At 42.6% G+C, this 23,557-nt stretch overlaps 1 protein-coding gene across 1 annotated transcript in view; it reads left to right on the top strand.

The window, feature by feature from the left end:
• Mdn1 (midasin AAA ATPase 1) overlaps window positions 1-23,557 on the top strand; it is a 128,743-nt gene that overhangs the window by 79,178 nt on the left and 26,008 nt on the right. Inside the window, exons 54-82 of the mRNA XM_031366448.1 lie at window positions 200-357; window positions 520-640; window positions 866-1,076; window positions 1,314-1,542; window positions 1,820-1,940; window positions 2,549-2,719; window positions 4,302-4,516; window positions 4,862-5,249; window positions 5,906-6,015; window positions 6,774-7,473; window positions 9,933-10,094; window positions 10,232-10,505; window positions 11,035-11,270; window positions 11,821-11,916; window positions 12,442-12,536; window positions 12,773-12,894; window positions 13,212-13,358; window positions 13,896-14,005; window positions 14,544-14,617; window positions 15,047-15,245; window positions 15,819-15,981; window positions 16,859-17,005; window positions 17,684-17,810; window positions 18,920-19,025; window positions 19,666-19,781; window positions 20,716-21,198; window positions 21,413-21,639; window positions 22,080-22,235; window positions 22,385-22,566. Coding sequence (XP_031222308.1) covers window positions 200-357; window positions 520-640; window positions 866-1,076; window positions 1,314-1,542; window positions 1,820-1,940; window positions 2,549-2,719; window positions 4,302-4,516; window positions 4,862-5,249; window positions 5,906-6,015; window positions 6,774-7,473; window positions 9,933-10,094; window positions 10,232-10,505; window positions 11,035-11,270; window positions 11,821-11,916; window positions 12,442-12,536; window positions 12,773-12,894; window positions 13,212-13,358; window positions 13,896-14,005; window positions 14,544-14,617; window positions 15,047-15,245; window positions 15,819-15,981; window positions 16,859-17,005; window positions 17,684-17,810; window positions 18,920-19,025; window positions 19,666-19,781; window positions 20,716-21,198; window positions 21,413-21,639; window positions 22,080-22,235; window positions 22,385-22,566 — 5,646 coding nt within the window. The remainder of the gene's footprint in view (window positions 1-199; window positions 358-519; window positions 641-865; window positions 1,077-1,313; window positions 1,543-1,819; window positions 1,941-2,548; window positions 2,720-4,301; window positions 4,517-4,861; window positions 5,250-5,905; window positions 6,016-6,773; window positions 7,474-9,932; window positions 10,095-10,231; window positions 10,506-11,034; window positions 11,271-11,820; window positions 11,917-12,441; window positions 12,537-12,772; window positions 12,895-13,211; window positions 13,359-13,895; window positions 14,006-14,543; window positions 14,618-15,046; window positions 15,246-15,818; window positions 15,982-16,858; window positions 17,006-17,683; window positions 17,811-18,919; window positions 19,026-19,665; window positions 19,782-20,715; window positions 21,199-21,412; window positions 21,640-22,079; window positions 22,236-22,384; window positions 22,567-23,557) is intronic.

Raw genomic sequence — 23,557 nt, 5'->3', positions numbered from 1 at the left:
TTGGATTTTATTTCAAGACAAGCTGGTAGTGGATTGTCTTGTGTTTTGAGATAAGGTCCTTCTTTGTAGCCTAGGCTGGCCTTGAACTCACTCACAATCTTCCTGCACTCCAAGTGCTGAGATTACAGGTTTGCAGGACCATGCCCAACATGTTCTATGTCCTTTACAGACAATAGTCATGGTTTTATTTTGTTTTAAGATCTTAGGTTCTGTGCAATGGCGAGACCGGTTTTGGACTGTGGCAGATACAGTGACAGTAGATGCTTCAGGTCTGGCATTACTTGCTCTCCACTGGCACTGGGTTTCTAAACATTTGATCCATCAGATCCCCCAACTCCTGGTGAATCATGAAAACAAGTAAGACCCTATTTCAAGCAATAATGTTAAAAGATAAGAGAATTTTTAATTGAAAACCCTTTCCTTTTGCTTGGTGTACTTCTTTGGCTTTCCTAAATAAACTAAAATACAGAAGTGTAGACTTCTCTTTAGTACCCAGCATTTACCCCCCTTTTTTTGAAGATACTATAAAGAGGTGCAGACAGTGTCCGAGCACATCCACAGTTGTCTGGGCAGCCCTGCTGACAACTTTGCTGGTGTAAAGAAGCTGCAGGCGTTCCTGGGACGACCATTCCCTTTTAAGGTACATCTAGAAACGTGATCAGTGAACCCTGGGTTTCTCCTGAACCTGAAAGTTCAAGTAGACTGTCTTTGCTCCAAAGCTAACCCCTTTATTTCATATGATAGTGCTACCTTGTATTCACTTGAGGCTGGATAGAACTTTATTACCTTAAAGTCTACCAAAGCAACTAGACTACTGAAAACTGTCTTTCAGCTCTTGAGTCGGCTCTCTTTGCTTTTATTTTAGGACAAGCTGGTAGTAGACTGTTTTTTACAGCTGCAAGCCCTTAACAGAGCCCTTGCTATTGGAGAACAGCTGCCTGTCTTTGGGGAATGTGGGTGGCAAGAAGACATTAATCGTCTTCAAGTGGTTGCGTCTGAATCAAATTTGAAGAAGAGTCTCCTACAGGCCTGGGGATTGATCCTCAGGGCCAACAATCTGGAAGATATCGATTTAGGTAATATTTCCTGTATTTGGTTTGCTGATGTCTTCTTCCCTGTTGCTCATAAAGTTTTCCCTTTGACTCAACTTCACAAGTAGCAGGTACAGCTAGGGAAACTGGAAACTTGGGTTGAGCAGCCAGCTGATGAACTTGGGCTGACAACAGGTGCAGCCATGCTGCCAGATGTTGGGAATGTAGACCTTGCACTTAGACTACATTGTTCTAATGCATGTCTTTCTGATTGGATTGAAGATGAATTGAAGACTCTTGTGAACACTCAGTGTTCAGAACTAAAAACCAGAGGACTTTCACGTGGCTTTCTGGAGAAAGCGCAGGAAGCGTCTTCGCCATCCCAGCCAGACCTCAGCTCTTTAGCCCACCTCACCAGGCGTGTTCAGCTGTGGCCTGCGACTGAGTACCTGGCTATGCTGTGGCAGTACAGAGTGACAGCTGACTTTATAGCACAGGCTTGTTTGAGAAGGTAAACACTTTTTTCCCCTTACTCTCTTGAGGAGGAGAGATTCTCTTGTGTTATCTTGTGGATACTGTGTGTTGAGGAGTGACTGCTGAGGCCTGGGGAAGTCATTGCCGTTTTGGTAAGACAAGTCTTTTCCTTTTATTGGTTTGGAGACCATAGCGTCCAGAAGGTATTTCCCAGGACTGTAGGCTGTGTGTTCCACCTTCTCTCTAAAGGTAGTTCTTCTGTAATTGTTGATGGCCCATGCTCCATCCTCTCTCCTTCCTTTTCTTTGGAGTAGGTCGAGCAGATATCAACAGATGGATGAGGAGATAAGCCATCACATCTCGTTTTGTCTCAAACACACACCAATCGCACCTCAGAAGCTTTGGAATCTTTGGTCTTTACTGCATATTCAGAAGGTAAAAAATCAAAGTCAGGAGGGAAAGGAGCCTCCTCCTTGGTTGTCTCTGTCTTAGATTTCTGCTGGACATTGTACTGGCTTTCAGAGCTCCACACACTGAACTTGGATTTTCAACTTCTACAGTTAATAAAGGTTTTATATAACACTTATCACAGAATTATCCATTTGGTTTCCAGTAAATAATATAAAAGTACTGACTGCTTAAAAATTCCCATTTAGGTAAAAAAATATATATATATCATATTTTCCTTAGTCCCATGTTTAATGTGTGTTATGGTAAAATGTGGTTAATATAATTCCATTAGACCAACCTTAAAATTTGGGGGGGAAGGGTGTCATGTTTTATGTATTTTCTTTTCTGATTTCACAATTGTGTGAGTTATTGTGCTTTCTGTAGAAGCTTATAAATCATTTCATATTAGTTTATAAAACTACAAACACCCTTCTTAACTTTACCAAGATAATTAAGGGGTGTTGAAAATGGGAAGTTTAGAATTAGTACCTTTAACCACTCTTGGGTATTGTTCGGTGTTGGATGGCAGACTTGATAACTTTGCTTGATAGAAACTTTTTCAAATATCCTTTTACCTACTTCTTATTCTCTAGTTGTCTGCTCAAGAAGTTTCTTGTTTGTGGTCAGAGTTATTTACCTCTACATTTGGGTCTTCGTGGAGCAGTCCAGTTACCACAAATCCAGAGTGTTGGCTGACATGGAGCCCTCTGCCTAATGCACAGCAGCCGGAAGTACCCAGGTTCCGTTGGGACTCTACACTGAAGGTTTGTTGGCATAAAAAAATTAGAAGTACCTGGTCTTTCTGTATACCAGTTGGCTTACATAGGTGATTGTGGTACTTGGGTTTCTAGGGGAATGGTTTTCTAGCGGAATATTAAGCATACTGTCCAAATCATGAATGATTTGTGTAATTCTAGGTTAAAGTCACAATAGTTGTCTTTAAAAAGACATTTAGTTTTGCTGTGTATTGGCCGTGCATGCCTGTAGTCTCAGCACTCAGGAAACCAAAGCAAGAAAATGACACATTCAGAGTTAGCCTGCCAGTGCAGCAAATGTCCTAAGACACCAAAGTCTCTAATTCACCCCAGGTCATAAAATAGTCTAACTACAAAGAAGTGTGTATATATCCTGCATCCTTGTCTTTGCCTTTACTTCTAAGAACTCTTTCTTTGTTCATACGTATACCATGAAACGTATGCAGCTTACTCTTCCTTTTATTTCAGCATTATAGAGTTTATTTATGTATTTTCTTTTTGTTTAAAGATTTATTTATTTATTATATGTAAGTATGCTACAGCTGTCTTCAGATACACTTGAAGATGTCATCATTACGGATGGTTGTGAGCCACCATGTGGTTGCTGGGATCTGAACTCAGGACCTCTGGAAGAACAGTCAGTGCTCTTAACCCCTGAACCATCTCTCCAGCCCTATTTATGTATTTTGTACTTTAATTTTTGGTTTCACTATATAACCTTGACTAGCCTGGAGGTCACTGTGCAGACTCTGAGCTCTCTCTCCAGCACTATTTACTTTCTAGTTAGGAAATATTGAATTTTCTTGCTCCTCCATACCTCCTTACTTAAAATAGAAAAGCTGTGTTGATTCTAAGTAAATTAGTATTTGCCTGGGTATAACTGTAAGTTATTAGAATTAGTATTTTAACCCTTAACCAGAAGAGTCACATACTGTAAAAATAAGTGCACACACATAAAATTCAGATACGTATGGTGTATATATTTGCTTAATAGCTCCTAAAGCAGAGTGTCCTGCTTTTTACTTTTTTAAGTATGCAAGGAATTAGTGATGACAGAAATCCTGAAGTCCTTGGTTAGTTTTAGTTTCTTTTCCATTGCTGTGAGTGGGGAAATACCCTTACAGAAGCAAAACAAAAGGAGAACCCATTCTTTTGGCTCACAGTATTCCAGGTGCCAGTCCATTTGTGGCAGAGAGGTCACGGGGACAAGAATGCATGTGTGTATGGTCATGCTCAGCTTATTCTCCATTTTACACAGTGAAGGATCCCCTGGCCATAATCAAGATGGCTCATTAACACAGTCTACATAATTTCCCACAGGCCTGCCCAAAGGCCATTTTCCTGGGTCATTGTAGATTCTCTTTACAAAACCTCTCTAAGTCTCTGATGATAAACCTTATGGATTCCCAAGAGTTGTATGGTATGCACTGTTGTTTTCTATCTTGGATTGATCACCTGACCCTTACTATGGGTAATTATCTCTTTGTCTTACATTGATAGTCCAAGGAAGACAGCTTGACAGTTTTGTGTTTCCCTCTTATTTGTCTCCTCTGTCTGCTTACCTGAATTACTTGGCTCTCTTGTTGCTCAGGGCCCTGGCAGCCTCTGCAGAGCTGTGTTCTCCAGGTGCTGCTTTGGTTTGCTAACGAACAGCAGCAGAGCAGGCTACTGGGATGTGAGTGGCCTGCCCCTTCTGTCTTCTTCACGTGTCACTCTGGGAGAGTGGGTTGAGAGAGCCCAGCAGCTCCAGGACATCAGTTCATTGCTGTGGACCAACATGGCTGTGCCTTCAGTAGCTGAATTCAGGTATTTCTCTCCTTGGAATAGTCTAATGCTATTGTCTGCTTTCCAGCATGTGTAGCAAGGGCTCATTCAGAACTTCCTTCTAAGGCACAGATACCTGATTCTGGTGAGTGAAGGTGAGAGTAGTTTTTTTATAGATCAGATAGATAGATAACAGGCTGCTATGAGTTCAGTTCCTGTATTCTAAGAATATTTGAGGCAACAGGTGATACATAGAAAATCATGCAAGATTGCATGAAAAATTCATCTCAACAGTCTATGATTATTACTTCCTGAATTGATAGTATGTATTCAAGGAGGTTGTTTGATTCACTGTACCTCTGTAAGTGCTGTGTCATGTCCCCACAGACACACAGATTCTCGGCTCCAGGGGCTGGTCCTGTGCCGGTACCTGCTAGGTCTCACGGAGCTCCTTCCTGCACCCCAGCGGCAGGAGTACATGCAGAACTGTGAACATCTGCTGCTTGGGAACAGCCAGGCCTTCCACCATGTGGACCAGACTCTGGGGAATATAGGTGGTCAAGAGGCGCTTCCCAAAGAACTGCTCTGCCTCCTGCTCACCTCTTTGCACTACTTTATTGGTGAAGGGGAGAGTAAGCAGAACCTTCCTGAAGCAGCCCATCGCGGGAGGCTCTGGGTGAGCCTTGGCTTACTCCAGATCCAAACTTGGCTTCCTCGGGCCCGCTTTGACCCTGCAGTGAAGAAGGCATATAAACTCACATACGCCCAAGAGGAGGTAAGAGGCAGGTGTAGAGCTCGGGCCGCTTCCCTGGCTTGCCGAATTTGGTTATAGTATACTCCTTTGTTCCTTGTAAGGCTTCATAGGAGCTGAGAAGTCTTGTGAGTCTTGTTTTGGACTGGTATTTTGTTTAGTTGTTTTGTTTATTTTAGATATGGTTTCTCTGTGTGTCCCAGAACTCACCTTGTAGACCAGGCAAGCCTGGAACTCACAGAGACGCATTTGCCTCTGCCTTCTGAGTACTGTATTGAATGGGAGCACCACCACACCCAGCCTCTCATGAGTTTTATAAAGACTGCATTTTCCTTTAAGATTTCTAACTTGATTTATCAGGGAGAAAGTAGGCATTGTCAGAGAAATAGTGGAATCATTTCCCTAGACCCTAGAGATTGTGAATGTAATTCAGATAACATGAGACTTGACTTTAAACATCCATAGCTGGTATAGGGTGAAACCTGCACTGCTCTTGGTAGACAGTTAAGAATTTAGTAGTGTGAGGAAAGTCGTTGCTTTTGTCTGACAGCTCTGAACTGAGTGGTCCAAGTCTTTGGGTCATTCAGAGTCTATCCCTCTTACTGCTCAGAGCATTGTCTTCATCTGCATGGTCATGGCTCTTACCACAGAAGACCTTTTTTTCTTCCTTGTTCCAATAGTTGTGCCAGCTGCAGTGTGAGCTGAAGACCCAGAACCTGCTGTCCCACCTACAGACCGGAAGAGACCTGGAAGATGACATAATCACCAGCCACTCTCATCCACATATCAAGTAAAGCAGCCAAGTTTGGGGGGTAGGGTGGTAACCGACTCCTTGTTTTTAGAAAAGACAGTATGAGATTGACTGTTCTACTATAATTATGTTAGTGTGGTAGTGATGTAGATCTCAGACCTACGTGACCAGTTTCAGCCCAGATCCTTTATTGTGGTCATAAAACACGTATATTCAAAAGAAAAAAGAAAAAGAAAAAGACATAGGAGGGAGGTTGGACTAAAGAGATGGCTTAGTGATTTTTTTTTTTTTTAAATGTGTACTGCTCTGGCAAAGAACCTAAGTTGGATTTGCATCACTCATATCAGGAGGCTCATAGCCAGCTGTAACTGTAACTCCAGGGCATCCTTGATGCCTCATCCCTCTGACCTCAACAAGAACCCTCACTTTAGCATACATACCTACATATAGACACACAATTAAAAATAAAATAAATCTTGTTTTTAATGCTATTAAAGACTGGGCAATGGTAGTGTGTGCCCTTAATCCCAGCACTTAGCAGGTAAGAGGCTGTTTTAGGTCTGCATGGTCTACACTGAGTGCCAGGACAGCCAAGGGTGTGATAGATGCATTTAAAATACCTATGAAGCAAGTGTGGTAATCCATGAATACCCTATAAAGATGTTATCTATTTTCATTATCATTGCTAGTGTTTCCCATAGTTTTCCTTAGCAGATAATTTTTTTTTTTTTTTTCATTTTCTTTTCTGGATTCTCTGCTTTTCTAACAGCATTCATATGTTGTTAATTTGCCTTCAGGTTACTTCCCCAAAGGATCAGTCAGCTGGAGAATTTAGTTGACAACCTGTCAAAAAAACAGGCCTTCAGACCCCACCTACCCAGTTATGAGACCTTGGTGCAAGAGATCCACCACTATGTTACTAGCATCGCCAAGGTCACTGCTGTTCAGGACCTGCTCATGCGGCTTCTTCAGGCCCTCCACACAGACGGACCAAAGTCTGCTCAAGTGCTCCAGAACCTTCTAAAGGAGGAGGCCTCTTGGCAGCAGTCACATCACCAGTTTAGGAAGCGACTAGAAGAGTATGCCTTGTATCCAGACACTGTGATCCCACTGCAGGCATCCATCTTGCAGTTGCAGCATGGCATGAGGCTAGTGGCATCAGAAGTCCATGCCTCCCTCCACAGTGGTGTGGTCTGTGCAGAGAATCTGGGGGCCCTGGCTATGGCTGTGCTAGCTTTCCCATCTGTGGGCCCCAGCTTCCCTACCTACCATGCTCATGCAGATACTTTGTGCTCAGTGAGCTCTGAGGAAGCTCTTCGAGGTCTTGGGAAACTGATGGTCAGGCGTGTGACAAGAAAGGAAGAAGCTAAGAGCCTGCAACCTTATCCTACCCGGGAGCAGTTACTGATGAATTCTCTCCTTTACCTGCGCTCCCATGTGCTGTGCAAAGGGGAGCTAGACCAGAGGGCTCTTCTGCTCTTCAGACATCTGTGCCAAGTAAGCCAGTCCCTAAGCGGTCTGCCGGCCCTCTCTCCTCAGAGAGCTGCTGTGTAAAGTGTGGCTGGGAAAATGAGTGTGTAGGGAGGGGTGAGGGTATGCTGTTTGGTTGCTGTTTGGTTGTTTTCTTGAGACAGGGTCTTACTGCATCTCTGGCTGCCCTACCACTCATTATGTAGTCCAGGCCAGCCTCAAACCTATGACACTTATCCTGGCTTACCATCTTAAATACTGAGATTACAGATGTGTGATAGCATAGCATTCATGACCAGCTCCCCTCAATCTTTTAAAAGATTAACTAGGCCCTCCTTTGTGATGCCTATTACAAGCATTTTTTTCCTTTTGAAATAACATGCCTCATGTTTGTTGAAAATTTTTTTTCTTTGTAGGAACAGCTTGCTAAAACTTAATATTCTAGCATTAGTGAGTCAGAACTCAGCAACAAAAAGAATATCATGATCAGGGTCAATTCTGGGCTGTCCATGGAGCCTGATTGCCTTTAAATCGCTAGAGCTCTAAGACACACAGCAAGACAATAATGAGTTCATCTGTGTAGTATTCAAACTTAGTAGCATTGGTGGTCATTTCCTGCTCACTGTATTATTTATTCATCATGTATTTTGCTGCTAATTTTCTACTATATGTTCATGCTATTAAGTTACTTAACATATTAGATATTTTGTTTACTATTTTGAAGGGGAAAATAATGTATATCATAATAAATAGTCTTACATCTTTGGGTAACTTTGAAACCAGGAGTATAGGATAAAGATTAAATCTATGTTGGAAGTATAGGTTAGTGGCCAGCACACCACAGGGCCTGAGTTTGATTCTTTAGCTCCTCTTAAACCAGAATGTTTGCATATAGGCATGCCATCCAATACGATGATCATTCCAGACTTTAGCCAGTTCCTGGTTTACCTGGCTACAGGAGACCTTGTCTCAAGTCCCATTAAGTTTTTACTCTATCCTTAAAACATTAATAAACTGCCGATATGGCTTAACTGTTCTTTAGAAGACCCTGGTTGGTTCCCACACGACCTGTCACAATCCCTGTAATTCTGGTTCCAGGGGATCCAGTGCCCTCTCGTGTCCTCCTAAGGGCACAAGGTATGCACATGGTACGTGTATACAGGCAAAATACTCAAACACATCAAAACGGAATCTTTTACAAATATAAATGTTAAAACCTACTTCTTAGACTAAATACCTTTCTTTAATGATAAATGCTATTCCTTCAACCCTTAAAAATATTTGATGGCACTAGGCAGTGGTAGCAGATGCTTTTAATCCCAGCACTTGGGAGGCAGAGGCAGGTGGATCTCTGTGAAGTTCAAGATTTGCCTGGTCTACAGAGAGAGACCCTGACTGGAAAAAAAAAAATTAAAATAGTTGTTGGCAATTGTTAATTCCAGTACTAACAAAGAAGAGACAGGAGGATCAGGAGAACTTCAAGTTTACTTGCAGCTATGGCGTTTGAGAATAACCTGAGATAAATGAGACTGTTTTTTAAAAAAAGAAAAGAGGGTGTTGGAAAGATGGCTCAGTGGCTGAGAGCACTGGTTATTCTTCCAAAGAACCTGAGTTTAATTGCCAGCACCTATGTGATAACTTACAGCCATTCTTAACCCTAGTTCCAGGGGTCCTTCTCCCTCTTCGGGGCCTTGTTGTGCACCAGGTACATCTAGTGCACGGGCAAGCAGGCAAGACATTCATACATACATACATGTTCAATTTTAATTTATAAAGACTTAAATAAATAAGGAAACCAAACAACAGCGAAAAACCACTTTGATAGTGTGTTGGTGTCCTTCATTTACTACATTTTTGTTGTTGTTGGAGACAAGATTTCACTGTGTAGCTCTAGCCGGCCTGGAACTCACTATTTAGATTACTCTTGTCTCTGCCTATTGTCATTTGTAGTTTTTGCCCATTTAAGGGCATTTAAGAAGTGTCTACCGAGCTGGGCGGTGGTGGCACATGCCTTTAATTCCAGCACTTGGGAGGCAGAGGCAGGCGGATTTCTGAGTTTGAGGCCAGCCTGGTCTATAGAGTGAGTACCAGGACAGCCAGGGCTACACAGAAAAGCCCTGTCTCGAAAAAACAAAAAAAAAGTGCCTACCATAGTCTGATGTTGAACTCATGGCTGGCTTACCAAAGCACCCACTAAATGCACTCTTTGTCAACTCCCTTGAACAAAAAGGGACTAGGACTACCTGTGCTATAGCAGACTTGTAGACCTCTGAAATTATAACAGTATAGAGAGAAGCCAGGAAAATGCTGAAGACCTACAGCTTGAAAGAAACCTTGTTTACCCTTTTACATGGTATTTTATTTCTAAGTTTGTTGACTTTTGGTTGGGAGGCCCATGGAACTTTTATACTTGTGAGAAGCTAAGATTGATGAGTCTCGCTTCTGTTCTTATGAATGCTTCCTTTAATGCCCATATAACTTTTCAGGAGATCATCAATGAGTGGGATGAGCAGGAGCGAATAGCTCAAGAGAAGGCAGAGCAGGAGAGCAGCCTGTACAGATACCGGAGCAGGAGCTGCAGGGCAGCCCTGAGCGATGAGGAGGAAGAGGAACTGGAGCTCAGGAAACTGTTCCCACTGCATGAAAAGGTAGCAATAAGCTCTGGCTGTGTTGACCCTCAGTGTTTCAGTCGTAATGTCACTGTTCTCTTGATAGTTCATTCTCCTCCTCCTCCTCCTCATTTTCTACTGATAATAACCAGATGAATTGTCTTATTGCTGTTCAGGACTTTGCAGATATTTTGATGGAACCAACACTAGAAGAGAAAAAGAAAGCTTCAGATGGAAGAGAAGAAGCAGCAGCCACAGACCCAACTCTCCTGTCCCAGAGTTCAATGCAGGCAGTGATGCTCATACACCAGCAGCTGTGCCTCAGCTTTGCACGGTCCCTTTGGTACCAACAGACTGTGCCACCACATGAAGCAAAGCACTACCTCAGCCTGTTTCTTTCTTGCTATCAGACTGGAGCATCTCTGCTGACACACTTCTACCCTCTGATGGGTATGGAGGTTCTTGATAATACTCTGGGGAGGTCAAAATGAGGAGATGATATTGCTTACAATTAAACAATTAAAATAACGAAATTCCCAATTTCTCTTAGTTCCTAATTCCCATAGCTTGAAAATTGAAGAAAGTGATTTAAAAGTCTGCAGTAAAGCAAATGTTTATTAGCTTCCTAAGGATGTAGAAAAGGATGTAGACTTGGTGTCTGTGGTAGTTTTCCTTGAATTCATGCTTTCCTAACAGAGTCATGGAGGATGTTGATGAGGGTTCCTTTATTTTTTTTATGGTGCTGGGAATACAAACATCATGCCTCACACACCAAGATACATCCCTTGCCTCTAACTTCATATCTCTTTTAAAACACTCAGCACTTCTGAGACTCAGAATCTGGTTAATCCCAGTTGGTTGCATGAAGTTTCCCACATGGTTACTCATTGGAAATAGTCTTTAGTCTCAGTTGTTTCTTTGTAACTTACTGTTAAACCATTTTCTGAGTTTACCCACTTTACCACAATTTTGTTCACAGGAGTTGAGCTGAATGACCAGCTCTTAGGAAGTCAGCTTTTAGCCTGTACTCTCTCCTCTAACACTCTCTGTGCGGAAGCTACCTCAGACCTGACGATGAAGCCTGATGGGCCTTATGATTTCTACCAGCACCCCAATGTGGCAGAAGCACGGCAGTGCCAGCCTGTGCTTCAAGGCTTTTCACAAGCTGTCAGTCAGCTGCTGCAGGACTGGCCAGAGCATCCTGTACTTCAACAGGTACTATAGCCAACTAGGAAGGAGGGAATTGCCCAAAGTTGCACATTTTCTCAGAGGATGTTGTCTCAAACCATCTCCAGGGATGTTGACTTGTACGTTTATACATAGAAACAAAGGCTTACCCTCTAACCAAGGGAGATTTTCCTCACATGCAGGATAAACAAGCCAGTTTTAGCAAATTTTATAATAACTCAATATACAGAATAATATTGTCAGAATTAATCCTATTTCCAGGCTAAGGCAACTTATAGAAGGCTTCCCTCACGTTCCATGACCCCATAAGCTTTCTTCCACTTTTTTTTTTTTGAGACAGGGTTTCTCTGTGTAGCCCTGGCTGTCCTAGAACTCACTCTGTAGACCAGGCTGGCCTCGAACTCAGAAATCCCTGATTTAATGCTGGGATTAAAGGCATGCCCACCACTGCCTCGCTCTTGCACAGGTTTTTGTAGTTGTTTGTGAAGCATAGAGTAAAACTTCTTGTTAGGACTTTACACTGTCAGTCACTGATAACACTACTGAAATATCCAAACTGTTTTGTTTTGTTTTTAAGCTGCTGGTTGTAATAGACAGAATATGTGGTTTCCCACTTTCCAGTCCCATCTCCAAACTCCTAAATGGCTTAGAGATCCTTCTGGCAAAGGCACAGGTAAGATGTTTCCTACTTTTCCTTGTTTAGTTCTTATCATTTGGACGAGATTTCTCTGTTGATATCGGCATTATAGCAGAAAGGTACAATTTGGTTTAAAAAAGATTTAAGATTCTTGCTTGGTCTTCCTGAGCTGGGGTGAGGTCAGTGCTAGTGAGCTGTAGTGAGCTGCTAAGGGTGGAGTGAGCAACTATTTGGAGGGTGGGGCCTAGTGGTTAGGACCCCAGAAGCTCACTGTGCTAGGGCAGCCTACTTCACAGGAAGTAGTCTGCTGAATTTGTTCAAGGATAAAGGAATTCTGACAGTCACAAACTCTGTGCTTTTATGTATTTATGTATTTATTTATTTATTGCCTGCCTCTTACTTTGGCTCTGCTGGTATTGTATCACATAACCATTTGCTGTAATTGATAAAGTTTTTGTGGGACTAATAGTCTTTTCTTAAGGAAAGTCTAACATGTTACTAAGGGAGAGGAAATGACTAAGGTGTTGGATGATAGTGATGAATGGGTCTCTGTTTCTTTAGGATTGGGAGGAGAATGCAAGTCGAGTACTGTCCCTCCGGAAACATCTTGATCTAGTCAGTCAGATGATCATTCGGTGGCGTAAACTGGAACTGAAGTAAGTGCCCTCTCTTTCCTGTCTGCCCCTGGGTTTATGTCTATAAGAGGACAGCTGCAACATGTGCTTTTACTGTGGAGTTTAAAGCAAGCACTAGACAGGCCATACAGTCCTATAGTACTAATTAAATAGTTTAGACATTCAGAGGCAGCAATTCAGTTGTGAATCTGTGATTTCAAATGGATTTACCTAAATGTTTCTACTGCTTTCTTTTTTAACCCATCCCTTATGGTCAGCTGCTGGTCAATGAGTTTGGATAATACCTTGAGACGCCATACTGAGAAATCCACCAAACACTGGTTTTCCATCTATCAGATGTTGGAGAAACACATGCAGGAACGCACAGAGGAGCAGGAAGGTAAGACAGGTGACTTGTCTAGGGAACCAGCCATATCATCAAGTTATCCAGGAACTGAATCAGTAGGTACTGCCTTGAAGTCAGTGATGGTTCATATCAAAGGCTGCTTCATAGGAATGGGAGTGCATTTTTAATACATCACTTACATACAGGTCTTATGTGGAAGCCAATCCCTGTAAACATAATTTTTGCTTCAGTTTGATGTGGTACCTACCTCCTGGGCCTGCCTTCATTGATGTTTGGTACCTTGTATGCATTTTAGGGGTGGGAAGGATGATTGAGAGTACATGTGTGGTTTGCTCTTTGTTTCTCTAAAGATGACAAACAGATGACTCTGATGTTGCTGGTTAGTACGTTACAAGCATTTATTGAAGGATCTTCACTGGGAGAATTCCATGTACGACTCCAGATGTTGCTGGTTTTCCATTGTCATGTCTTACTGATGCCACAAGTGGAAGGAAAAGGTGAGGAATTTTTCTTCATTTATGATGCACTATTTGTTTATTTGGAGACACTACATCACTGTGAAGCTATGACTTGCCAGGACCTTGCTGCATGATAAGCATAAGCTCCATAAAAAACTGTTACCAGTTTCAGTCCCAACAGGTTTGGAATTAAGTCATCACTATAAATTAAGTATATATTGTACATGAATGAGCAGTTGAGGTGAACATTATAATATGCCATTTTTCAAATATAAGCATAGTGTTTGTTGATTTTATTCGTATTTGACAAAGAGTTTGAAGGATTGATCTAAAGAGATTCTTGGTATTATCATCTGCAATGAAAAAAAATGGCAGTAAGTCTGCTAGAAGCTGAAATGAAAATAGGGCAGCTTTGACAGCCTGAATTTCTGAGGGGTGCTAAGCTCACACGGGTTTTTAACAGACCTGAATGGAATGTGCCATACTTTCATGGCGTGGTGAGTAAGGAAGACTCAGGCTAGCACAAGGGCACATACAGTGGATGTAGCATGTTGGTTTCTTTTTAATTTCTTCCAGATTCACTCTGCAGTGTTCTGTGGAATTTGTACCATTTTTACAAGCAATTTCTTGACCCTGTCCAAGCTAAAATTGTGGAACTTCGCTCCCCCATAGAAAAGGAGCTTAAGGTAAGATGAATACTTGTCATGATTACCCTTTAAAGAACAAAATCAGCCTATCCCTTTTTCTTTAGTTCAGTTTTTCGATCCTTCTCATAGTGAGGTAAGAGACAAGGGAGGCTGTAGAAGTTTATTGGAGGACCACCACAGGAAAGTCTGTGCTCTGCTGGTTTTCTTTGTCTACCTCAGACATGTGCAGTGATAATGGGGCCTGTGCCATGGAGTGAGTGCCTTAGGGCAAGGAGAGTCCTCTGTTTAATACTTTTGTGATAAGTAGTGTTGAAGAACCAACACAGAGGTCATGAACATGACTAACTTTGATTTTGAAGCTGGAGTGCTCATCAGATGAGTTATTGGTGATAGCATCACCCTTTTTGATTGACTTGAGGCACATAAAATGGTTCCCCTTTTATCCATATTCATTCCCTGATACGTGGTCTTGTATTTGGGAATGGATGTCCTTGGACCTTTGACAAGTAGATAATGTGGGAACAAAAGGGAATACAAGCTTTGTTTAGCCATTTCCTGAACTTCCTTTATATTTCAGGAATTTGTGAAGATATCAAAGTGGAATGATGTCAGCTTCTGGTCCATTAAACAATCTGTGGAAAAGACACATCGGTAATCTGTCTTATAAGACTGGGAGTAACCTTTCAAACCATATTTGAATGGTGGGCTGCAAAACTACATTATTTCCATGGCCAGACCTATACTATTTTCATGCTGCCACAAACAAATTCTCCATGCAGGGAAAATATATGCCTTGCGCCCACCTGGGGGCTTGTCTTCTACCTCCCACTAGCTGTTTACCTTGAGCAGAGCAACCCTGTTGTGGCTGGCTCCAGTTTTCTCTTGTAGAAAAGGTGGGGTGACAGTATTGGACATATTTTTTTCTTTTAAAAATCCAAAATGATTGTGGATACCTAAAGAAATCAGTATAGCTATAAAAGATAAGGGTGTGTGTGTCTGCATGTGCCCACATTATAATTCTTTCAAGCTCCATTAGGATGATATATTTTTAACCTTACACCTGTTATTTCATGAGATCAGGACCCTCTTTAAATTCATGAAGAAATTCGAAGCTGTGCTGAATGAACCCTGTCAGTCATGTCTGGTAGAGAGCAACAAGGAAGACCAGCCTGATTATTTGCCAAAGCCAACAGAGGAAGCTACAATGGAGACATCGCCCATTCAGGGTCTGAACAATGCACTGAGGGAGACCCTGTTAGCACAACCAATAGAATGGCAGGTACTGGCTTGTGGGGTGGTGCATATTTAATCCCAAGCCACTCAAGCCGGATAGATCAGGTTAAGGCATGTACTGGGAACTAGCTAAGGAATGTGTTTTCCTTATTTGGATCCATATAGAATTTGGATGTTTGCCTGCTATGCTATAGAATTAGGCAGAAACCGTGATCTTGGGACAGCCAGGTGTCTCACAGGTAAACTGATTGCGATGACCTGACTTTGAAATCTGGAACACCACATAAAGGGTAAAAGAGAATCAACTGCAGTCTTACTGTTCATTCTGTCTTGATAGGTTAAAACTTAATGGCTTGCTAGGTCAGTTACATACAAAGAAGTAATTCAGGTTTCTCTGTCTTTGATTAAAGGCATGTGCCATCACTGGTTGCTAAACATCCATATATATGCGCTTATTTCTACTCGGATGATGGTGGTGGTGATAATGATGATGATTTTTGTATTTGTTGTGTGAGGAAGGAGGAAGATCGGGGAGAAGTTGACTTAAGTTTAGTGTCCATTGAGTTAAAAGTGTTACTAAGATTATTTGGCCATAAAATTAACTTATACTGTCTCAAAGTCTTCAGGTACAGAACAATGCCAGGATGCTGATCCTTTGTCTGTGGAAGGAGAGCTTCTGCGTCGTTTGCCACGGCTCTCAAAACGAATGAGAAAGATGTGCCTGATATTCATGAAGGAGAGCCCCCTACCTTCCCTAGTGGAGAGCCTCGACCAGTTCACCGGTGAGGGTTAACAGCCAGGATAAAAGTGGGACTTACTCTGTCCCTCCTGGCCTGGGATGGCTGACAATGTAGGACCTGTGTCATTTTTGGCATGTTGTATATTATTTAAACAAGTACGCTAAAAATATAAGCCTTAGGACGGAGGCCTGCTAATAACACGGTGTCGTAAATTCATCCTTCCATCCTCGCAAGTAGGTTGCCTTTGATCTTGGTTGGTTTGTTCTGTCTTTTTCTGTTGTCCAGGTTGGTCTCAAACTATGAGGTTTCAGTGACTTCTTGCCTTAGCATCTACATGGAAGTTCCAGGGGATCCAACACCTTCCTCTGGCCTTCAGGCACCAGACACACAAATGGTTCACAGATGTGTGCAGGCAGTCACACACATAAAATTAAAAATAAATGTTTTTAAAACAAAAATTAGTTAATTGGAAGCCAGGTATGGTGAGGCACATTCAGGACTCAGACCTAGTGTTGAGTGTAAGGCCAGCCACATAGGAAAAGGTTTGAACTGGAAGTATAGATGAGTGCTTCCCAAGTTGTGTAGATGAAAAAGACTTAGCAAATGCTGGCTGGCAGGAAGGAACAGAATACAGTCAGCAGAAAGTCCCTCAGGTGATTAAAATCCATGCTATAATAAACCACACACTTGGTACTCATTTAGTAGGTTTTTGTTTGGTCGGTTTGGTTTATTTTCAAGAGATAATGAAGCTAAGAGATAAATTACTTTACCCTTTCTGTGCATTTTACATATCTAGCTCAAGCACAGTTCATTGAACATTTGTCAAATGTGAGGGACTATTGAGAGCTTAAGTGAAAGACAACTTGGAACAAATGTGCATGAGTTAGTAAGGCCTCGGGATTTTATTTTTTCTCTATAGGTGGAGTGATTTCCTCTGTAAGTGAGCTGCAGAGCTTAAAGGTGGATCCCTCTACTGAGAAAGAAAAGCAGCGCTCAGAAGCCAAGCATATTCTCATGCAGAAGCATCGAGCTTTATCAGACCTCTTTAAACACCTTGCAAAAATTGGTAAGGGTTTTTTTTTTCAAAGTTTTAATTTGTGTGTGTTCAAATGTGATATGTGAGGATGCTCATGGAAGCCTGGAAAGAAAGTCTTTTCCCCTGGAGTTGGAGCTACAGGCAGTTGTGGACTGCTAAATAGATAGATGGTAGGAACCAAACTAGGAGTCATCAGGAGGAGCAGCAAGTGCTCTAACCACTAAGCTAGTATCTCCATGTTTGTAACATTAGTGGCTAATGGGAAGTTTCTGAAACTGTAAAGCAGAGTACTAGGCAGAATTGTGAAATGTCATTCTAAGACTGCAGGCACACATGAGAAAATCCTACAGTGAGCTACAATGAACTTTTCAGGATTTGTGGTGATGTATCTCAGGATTGATATGTTCTGCTTTCAGCAGTATTGTATACTCTGCTATCATAGAACCACATCAGGGTCACTTGGAATCATGTTGAGATTCAGGGACTGACCCTGCTTCAGTTGGTGCATTTTCTCATTGCTACATAGTTCAGGCTGGCCTCACACTCATGATCCTTCTTGACCTCCCACATGTTGAGTATAGTCTTCCCTGGCTACCTAAGCCTATATTTCTGACAGGTTTCTGGAGATATATGTCACAAACTTTTACTTTGATTAGGTACCTTTTTCTCACAGAGTTTCTTTGCTTTAATGAGTGCTGTTGATTTCAGGTCTGTCGTATCGAAAAGGTCTTGCCTGGGCCCGTTCAAAAAGTCCTCAGGAGTTGCTCCACCTTCACCCGTTAGATCTCCAGAGCGCATTGTCCATAGTCAGCAGCACTCGGGAGGCCGATTCTAGGTTGGTTTGTTTTTTAATTGAACATTGAGGAAGTCACAAAACTCAGAAATTACAAAAAGATCTGGCACTTAATATACTGAGTATTCGTGTTCTGATACCTTTGCTTCCTGTGTTTGCTACCCTGCTCTGTTGGCTCATGGTGCTGAGTATGCTCTTCACTGCTGACTGGCAGCTTCCCTGGCCTTCTCGCTCTGCTCCTTTGGCTCTCTAAACTCTGCTTACTTGATTTGAACTTACAGCTGTGAATTAATCTCTGGATCTCTCTCACTCTCAGTTTTTCAAGACAGAAGTTCTCTCTGTAGCTCTGCCTTATCCCGGATCTTACTCTGTAGACCAGGCTGGCTCAAACCCAGAGATCTGCCCACCTCTGCCTCTGCCTCCCAAGTGCTGGGACTGATTAAAAGTGTGCCCCACCACTGGGAATCTCTTTATGGCTGTATTTCTTTTCTATCTCTTGTATGTGCAAGTTCTAAAAAACTCAATTTGAGAATTGATTACCTGTGAGACAGAGCTGCCTGTATTCTGATCTATGTAAAAAGTTCTATAACATATCGGATTTGTTGTAATGCTCATTTGAGGGTGGGGGGTATTGGGTTTTAAATTTGAGTTAAAACAGCATTGTAAATGGGGAAGTTGCATGGCAGCTTTCTAGTTTTTGAGGACAATTTGCCAAATGGGCTTGTGTTCCCTCCCATTTGATCTCCATATGCCTATGATTGGGTTGTGCCATCAAAAAAGAAAGACACATGCTTTCCAGTTTACTTTTATCAGCTTACCACCTATGTGGCCCCGTGTTAAGCTGTCCCTGCCTTTTGCCATTTTGTGCATGTATGTTCCTCGTTTTCACAACGATTAGCCCCTGATCTCATCAGGGTTACAAGCTATACCTTCCACCTCCACATTAATTTATAAAGGTTCACTGGAGAGAACATCGTTGCCACTGCTTACACAGTGGCAGTGCTAGTAGAGATGTATCCTGCTCAGATATACCAATTTCAGCGGTTGACTCTGGGTTACACCTAAAGATTCTCAGAAGTCTTGATCCTTGGGATCTTCAGAGGATAGTTGTTGTGGTTTTAATACAATAAGTTGTCTGGTTTCTTTCCTAGGCTCCTCACAGAAATTTCGTCTTTGTGGGATGGGTGCCAGAAGTATTTTTATCGCTCTCTTGCACGGCACACCAGGCTTACTGCAGCACTAGCAACTCCTGTCAAGGTAGACTGACATGGGCTGGGGAAAACATCCCTTCTGTTCATCCAGACATCATCCTTACCAGGCATTGACAAGCTTGTTAAGTTTAAATCAGTGTAAGTTAGTGTGGATCTTAGAACATCTGACAAGTTCCATTACATTTGCCAAGAGGATCATTTAACTCCTAAGAGTTGAGAACAGACTGTCCCTGTCCATTTTTTGGTGTTATCCTTGTTCTTCCTCATGGATGTGAATGATCTCTAGAAGCTAGTCTGAAGGCCTCTGCTAGAGAACATGAACACACTGCTGCTCACCCTCACTATATATGATAAAGTTAATCTCTGTTGCAAGAAATAGCTTTTGGGACCCGGAGAGATGGATCAGTGGTTAAAAGCACTTGCTGAACTTGAAAAGGACCCGGGTTCAGTTCCCAGAACCCAGATAGTGCCTCGTAACTGTCTGTAACTCCAGTTCCTCAGGGGCACCAGACATGTATGTGATGCACGTATGTACATGCAGGCAAAACACTTAAAAACAAAATAATTTTTATTTCATTTTACTTTTTAAAGACAGAAATAGTTTCCTGGTGGAGCTTCTGGTGTGTGTGTTGGGAGGGCAGAGGCTGTCAGCAATGCCTTCAGCTTACGTTTTCTCTTCCTGCCAGGAACTCAGCATGGGTAACATTGACAGGTGTAAAGGGTTCTCAGCACACTTGATGAAGCTGCTCATCCGACAGCGTCGCTCTCTGACCACACTGACGGAGCAGTGGATCATCCTCAGGTATGCTGATTAGGAAATTAGGAAGATCTGTGCAGATCAGCTCAGAGTTGCTTTACATGCTGAGAGGGATACCTTCCACTCCCTCAAGTGAATTTGAGCCCAAAAAGGCGATAGAGTTTCTCTTGGCCCTACTGCTTCCTTTTGATGGCAGGCCATGGCACTACTGGCAAAAACAGTCTATGGACTGAGTTCAGGGCTGGGCCAAAACAGTGAAAAGAACTGTGGAAAGCGGGTCTGAAATGAGGACTTTACTGTTGTAGACAGGGTAGTCTGTCGGGTGTGTTCTTAGTTGGGGGCGTTCCCTGGTCTTTGGGACTAGAGTTGAATGGGCTTCTGTCAGACTTTTAGATTTCCTAAGGGCAGTTTGCTCCTCAATAGAGAGAGAGAATTAAGAGATGGGGAAAAGTTAGGAAGGCTGCTAACATCTGTTGAGGGGATTTTTGGCTGGAGTTCTTGGCTTGTATTCAGTTTGGCTTCTATTTCTGCTCAATTCATTGGGGTTCATTTAGCAAAACTAATTTGCAAGGTAGAGTTAAGAGTTGAGATCACTGCAGTACTGTGACTGTTCGCTGTCTAGCAGAAGGCTGGAGGCTTCGCTGGTAATGGCATAGGTTTTGAGACCATTTCTGAAAGACTGAAGAATGTGTTTAATTTAACAAGGCATTTTAATACAGGATTTTTACTACCTGTTTTCTTAACCTCTGCAAAGAGCATACCTAGGGAACTCTGGCCTGCGTGTGTGGGTGGGTGTGTGCGTGTGTGCTCATGTGCTTAATGCTGGCCCCCTGTTGGTGAGTCTTCTCCCACAAAGCTACATCCCCAGCCCTTCTTATTTTCATGAAAAACTATACTTGTTCAAAAATATACAAACAAATTTACTCTTTACAAACAACCTGGTGGCATGAATTAAGATGCTATTGTCTTTCCTGCACAGGAACCTCCTCAGCTGTGTACAAGAGATTCACAGCAGACTGACTGGACCCCCTGTCTATCCTGTGGCCTTCCCACCTCAGGACAGTGTGCAGCAGTGGACAGAGCGACTGCAGCACCTGGCTATGCAGAGCCAGATTCTCCTGGAGCAGTTCTCCTGGCTCTTGCAGTGCTGTCCCAGTGCAGGGCCAACTGAAGGCCACAGTGATGCTCCAGTTCAGGAACACCCTTCTGCCTCTCATCTGGAAAAAATTGATATCAAAGAGCCAATAGCTGGGGCCCTGCCAGACTTACTTCCTTCTGATCTGAGCTACCCATCCCCAGTACCTACAAGTCAGCTGCCTTCTGGTTGCCGGATGAGGAGACAAGATCAGCTTTGGCAACAGTCAACTACAGGGTTGACAGAGATGCTGAAAACTATTAAAACTATGAAAGTTAGTGTTGACAAAATTAGGCAGCAGTCTTGTGAGACCCTCTTTCATACATGGTAAGTGTGTCTGTCTTGACCATTTCTTGCTTGTACAGACTTCAGTCTTATGCTAAAATCATGAAAAGAATTGTGCTTGATCCTGTCACTCGGCAAACCTATATGGTACTTTGACATATATCTACCTGTCAACTTTGGGGTATAGCATGTTTGCTGTGGTTAAAGGGAGAGGGGAGTAAGTGTGGCTTTCAGCATTGTGTTATTTCTGTTGCAGGGAAGATTTTGAAGTTTGTTCTTCTGGGCTGAATTGCCTGTCCCAAGTGTCAGCTCATTTGCAAGGCCTAGCGGCCTTGTTCATTCTTCCAGGGATGGAAGTTGAACAAACAGCTTCACGAATGGCATTAGTTGAAAGCCTGGACTATCTAAGAGGAGAAGTCAGTAAAGCCATCGATGATTTCACAGCCTGGAAAGCACGTCTGTTCATTGCACACAAGCAAGGAGGTGAGGACTTAGAAGTAATGTGATGGGGTACCAAGTGCAGATATGTCCTGTTGTAGGTTTGAGCCCTCCTTTTTAAGAGCAGGGGCTCGCCTGTAACCATTGCAGTTTCCCTGGAGCTCACATGCCTGAGGCCAGTATGGAAAATAACCCAGGTGTTTGTACACACACACACACACACACACACGTTGCCTTTTTTTTTTTTTTTAACCTTTTTTTTTTTGTAACAGTGATATAAAATGATAAGCTCTTAGGTTTATACAGGCAAGGAAGCTGCTGTTTTTGTCCTTGGTTCCAGCACAAGTTGACATAGTGACTAGCAAATAATAGAACACTTTACTTAAACAGCCATTTGAAAAGTAATACATGAGTATTACTCATGATTCAAGAGACACTACAGGGAGTGAGTGCTGGGCTTTGCTATGTACCCTGTTGCTTACTAGGAAACCAGATGTTGGAGGAAAGCTTTGTTGAAGACTTTTCAAAGCAAGTAGAAACTGCCATCCGGGCCATTCTCTGCACCATCCAGAACTTGGCAGAAAGAAACAATAGCAAAGCAGAAGACAGTACTGTTGACAAGAGACCGCAAGAAGAGGATGGTATGTCAGAAAGTTGTGCAAAAATAACTTCAGTTGTTCTAACTTCTCTAGTGAACAGTTGGGCTCTTTGGCTAACTAAAGACAGATGTTAGATGTAGGCTGCATGGGCAGAGATCTGAAGAAGTTAGTTTTGCTGCTTGTATGTTTAGGAGGAAAAGAAGAAGAAGCAAGTTTCAAGAGCCTGCAGCCAGGACATCTAACCAAACTCTTAGAGGACAACTTCTGGGCCAGTGTGAGCACTTTACACGTCCAGAGAATCATTTCTTCTGTCTCTGAGCTGTTGGAGAGGCTCAAGTCCTGCAGTGAGGATGGCAACACAACCAAGCACAAGGTAACCAAATGCTCCTCTGAGTGCCCTTCCGAGAGGGGACTACTAGTGCCTACTAGCTCACTGGATTTGTTTTAGTCATTGATAAGCTCTGAAAAGACTGAGCATTTGCTCTCAATAGGTGCAAAGGAGCTGGCCATCCAGAACACCCACTGTGTTGGGCTCAGTTCACATCGCCATCACATGCTCCTGGGTGTGAGCTCTATCAGTAAGAAACAGTAGTCGCAGTGACTAGCCCAGAGAAGCGGCTCATTTTATTTCATTGCATCTAGTCCCAACTTTGGTATATTTGTAGAATTTATTTATAAATACTTCTTTTAAAAAAAAATATGGTGTATTGAAGAGATAGCTAAGCAGTTAAGAGTGTATACAGCTCTTTTATAGGACATGAGTTTGATTTCCAATGTCTTATGTTAGGAGGTAGTAATAATAATGAGGGTGACATGGCTCAGACTTGTTATCCCAGCACTTGGGAGACTGAAGCAAGAGAATTGCCATTAGTCTGAGGCCAACCAGAGCTCTTTGGTGAGTTTCAGGACAGCCTGAGCTACACAGTAATGTCCTGCCTTGGAAGAAGAGGTGGTAGAGGAGGAGGAGGTGGTAGTGGTGGTGGTGGTGGTGGTGGTGGTGGTGGTGGTGGTGGTGGTGGTGGTGGTGGTGGTGGTGGTGGTGGTAACTACTGAATGACTGGCTGAGAGAAGTGCAGTGTATATACATAAGGAAAAAGTCTCTGAGCTAGGAGATAAGATTAAAAACACATGCTATGGGGCTGGTGAAATGGCTCAGCGGGTAAGAGCACTGACTGCTCTTCAGAAGGTCATGAGTTCAAATCCCAGCAACCACATGGTGGCTCACAACCACCCGTAATGAGTTCTGATGCCCTCTTCTGGTGTGTCTGAAGACAGCTACAGTGTACTTACATATAATAAATAAATAAATCTTTAAAAAAAAAACACATGCTATTTACCGTGATGACTCTCAGCACATTCCTAAG

This window comes from Mastomys coucha, unplaced genomic scaffold (genome assembly GCF_008632895.1).
Source record: "Mastomys coucha isolate ucsf_1 unplaced genomic scaffold, UCSF_Mcou_1 pScaffold14, whole genome shotgun sequence".
Classification (NCBI taxonomy): domain Eukaryota; kingdom Metazoa; phylum Chordata; class Mammalia; order Rodentia; family Muridae; genus Mastomys; species Mastomys coucha.
Note: the sequence above shows the minus strand (reverse complement) of the source record. Positions and strands in the feature narration are given on the sequence as shown.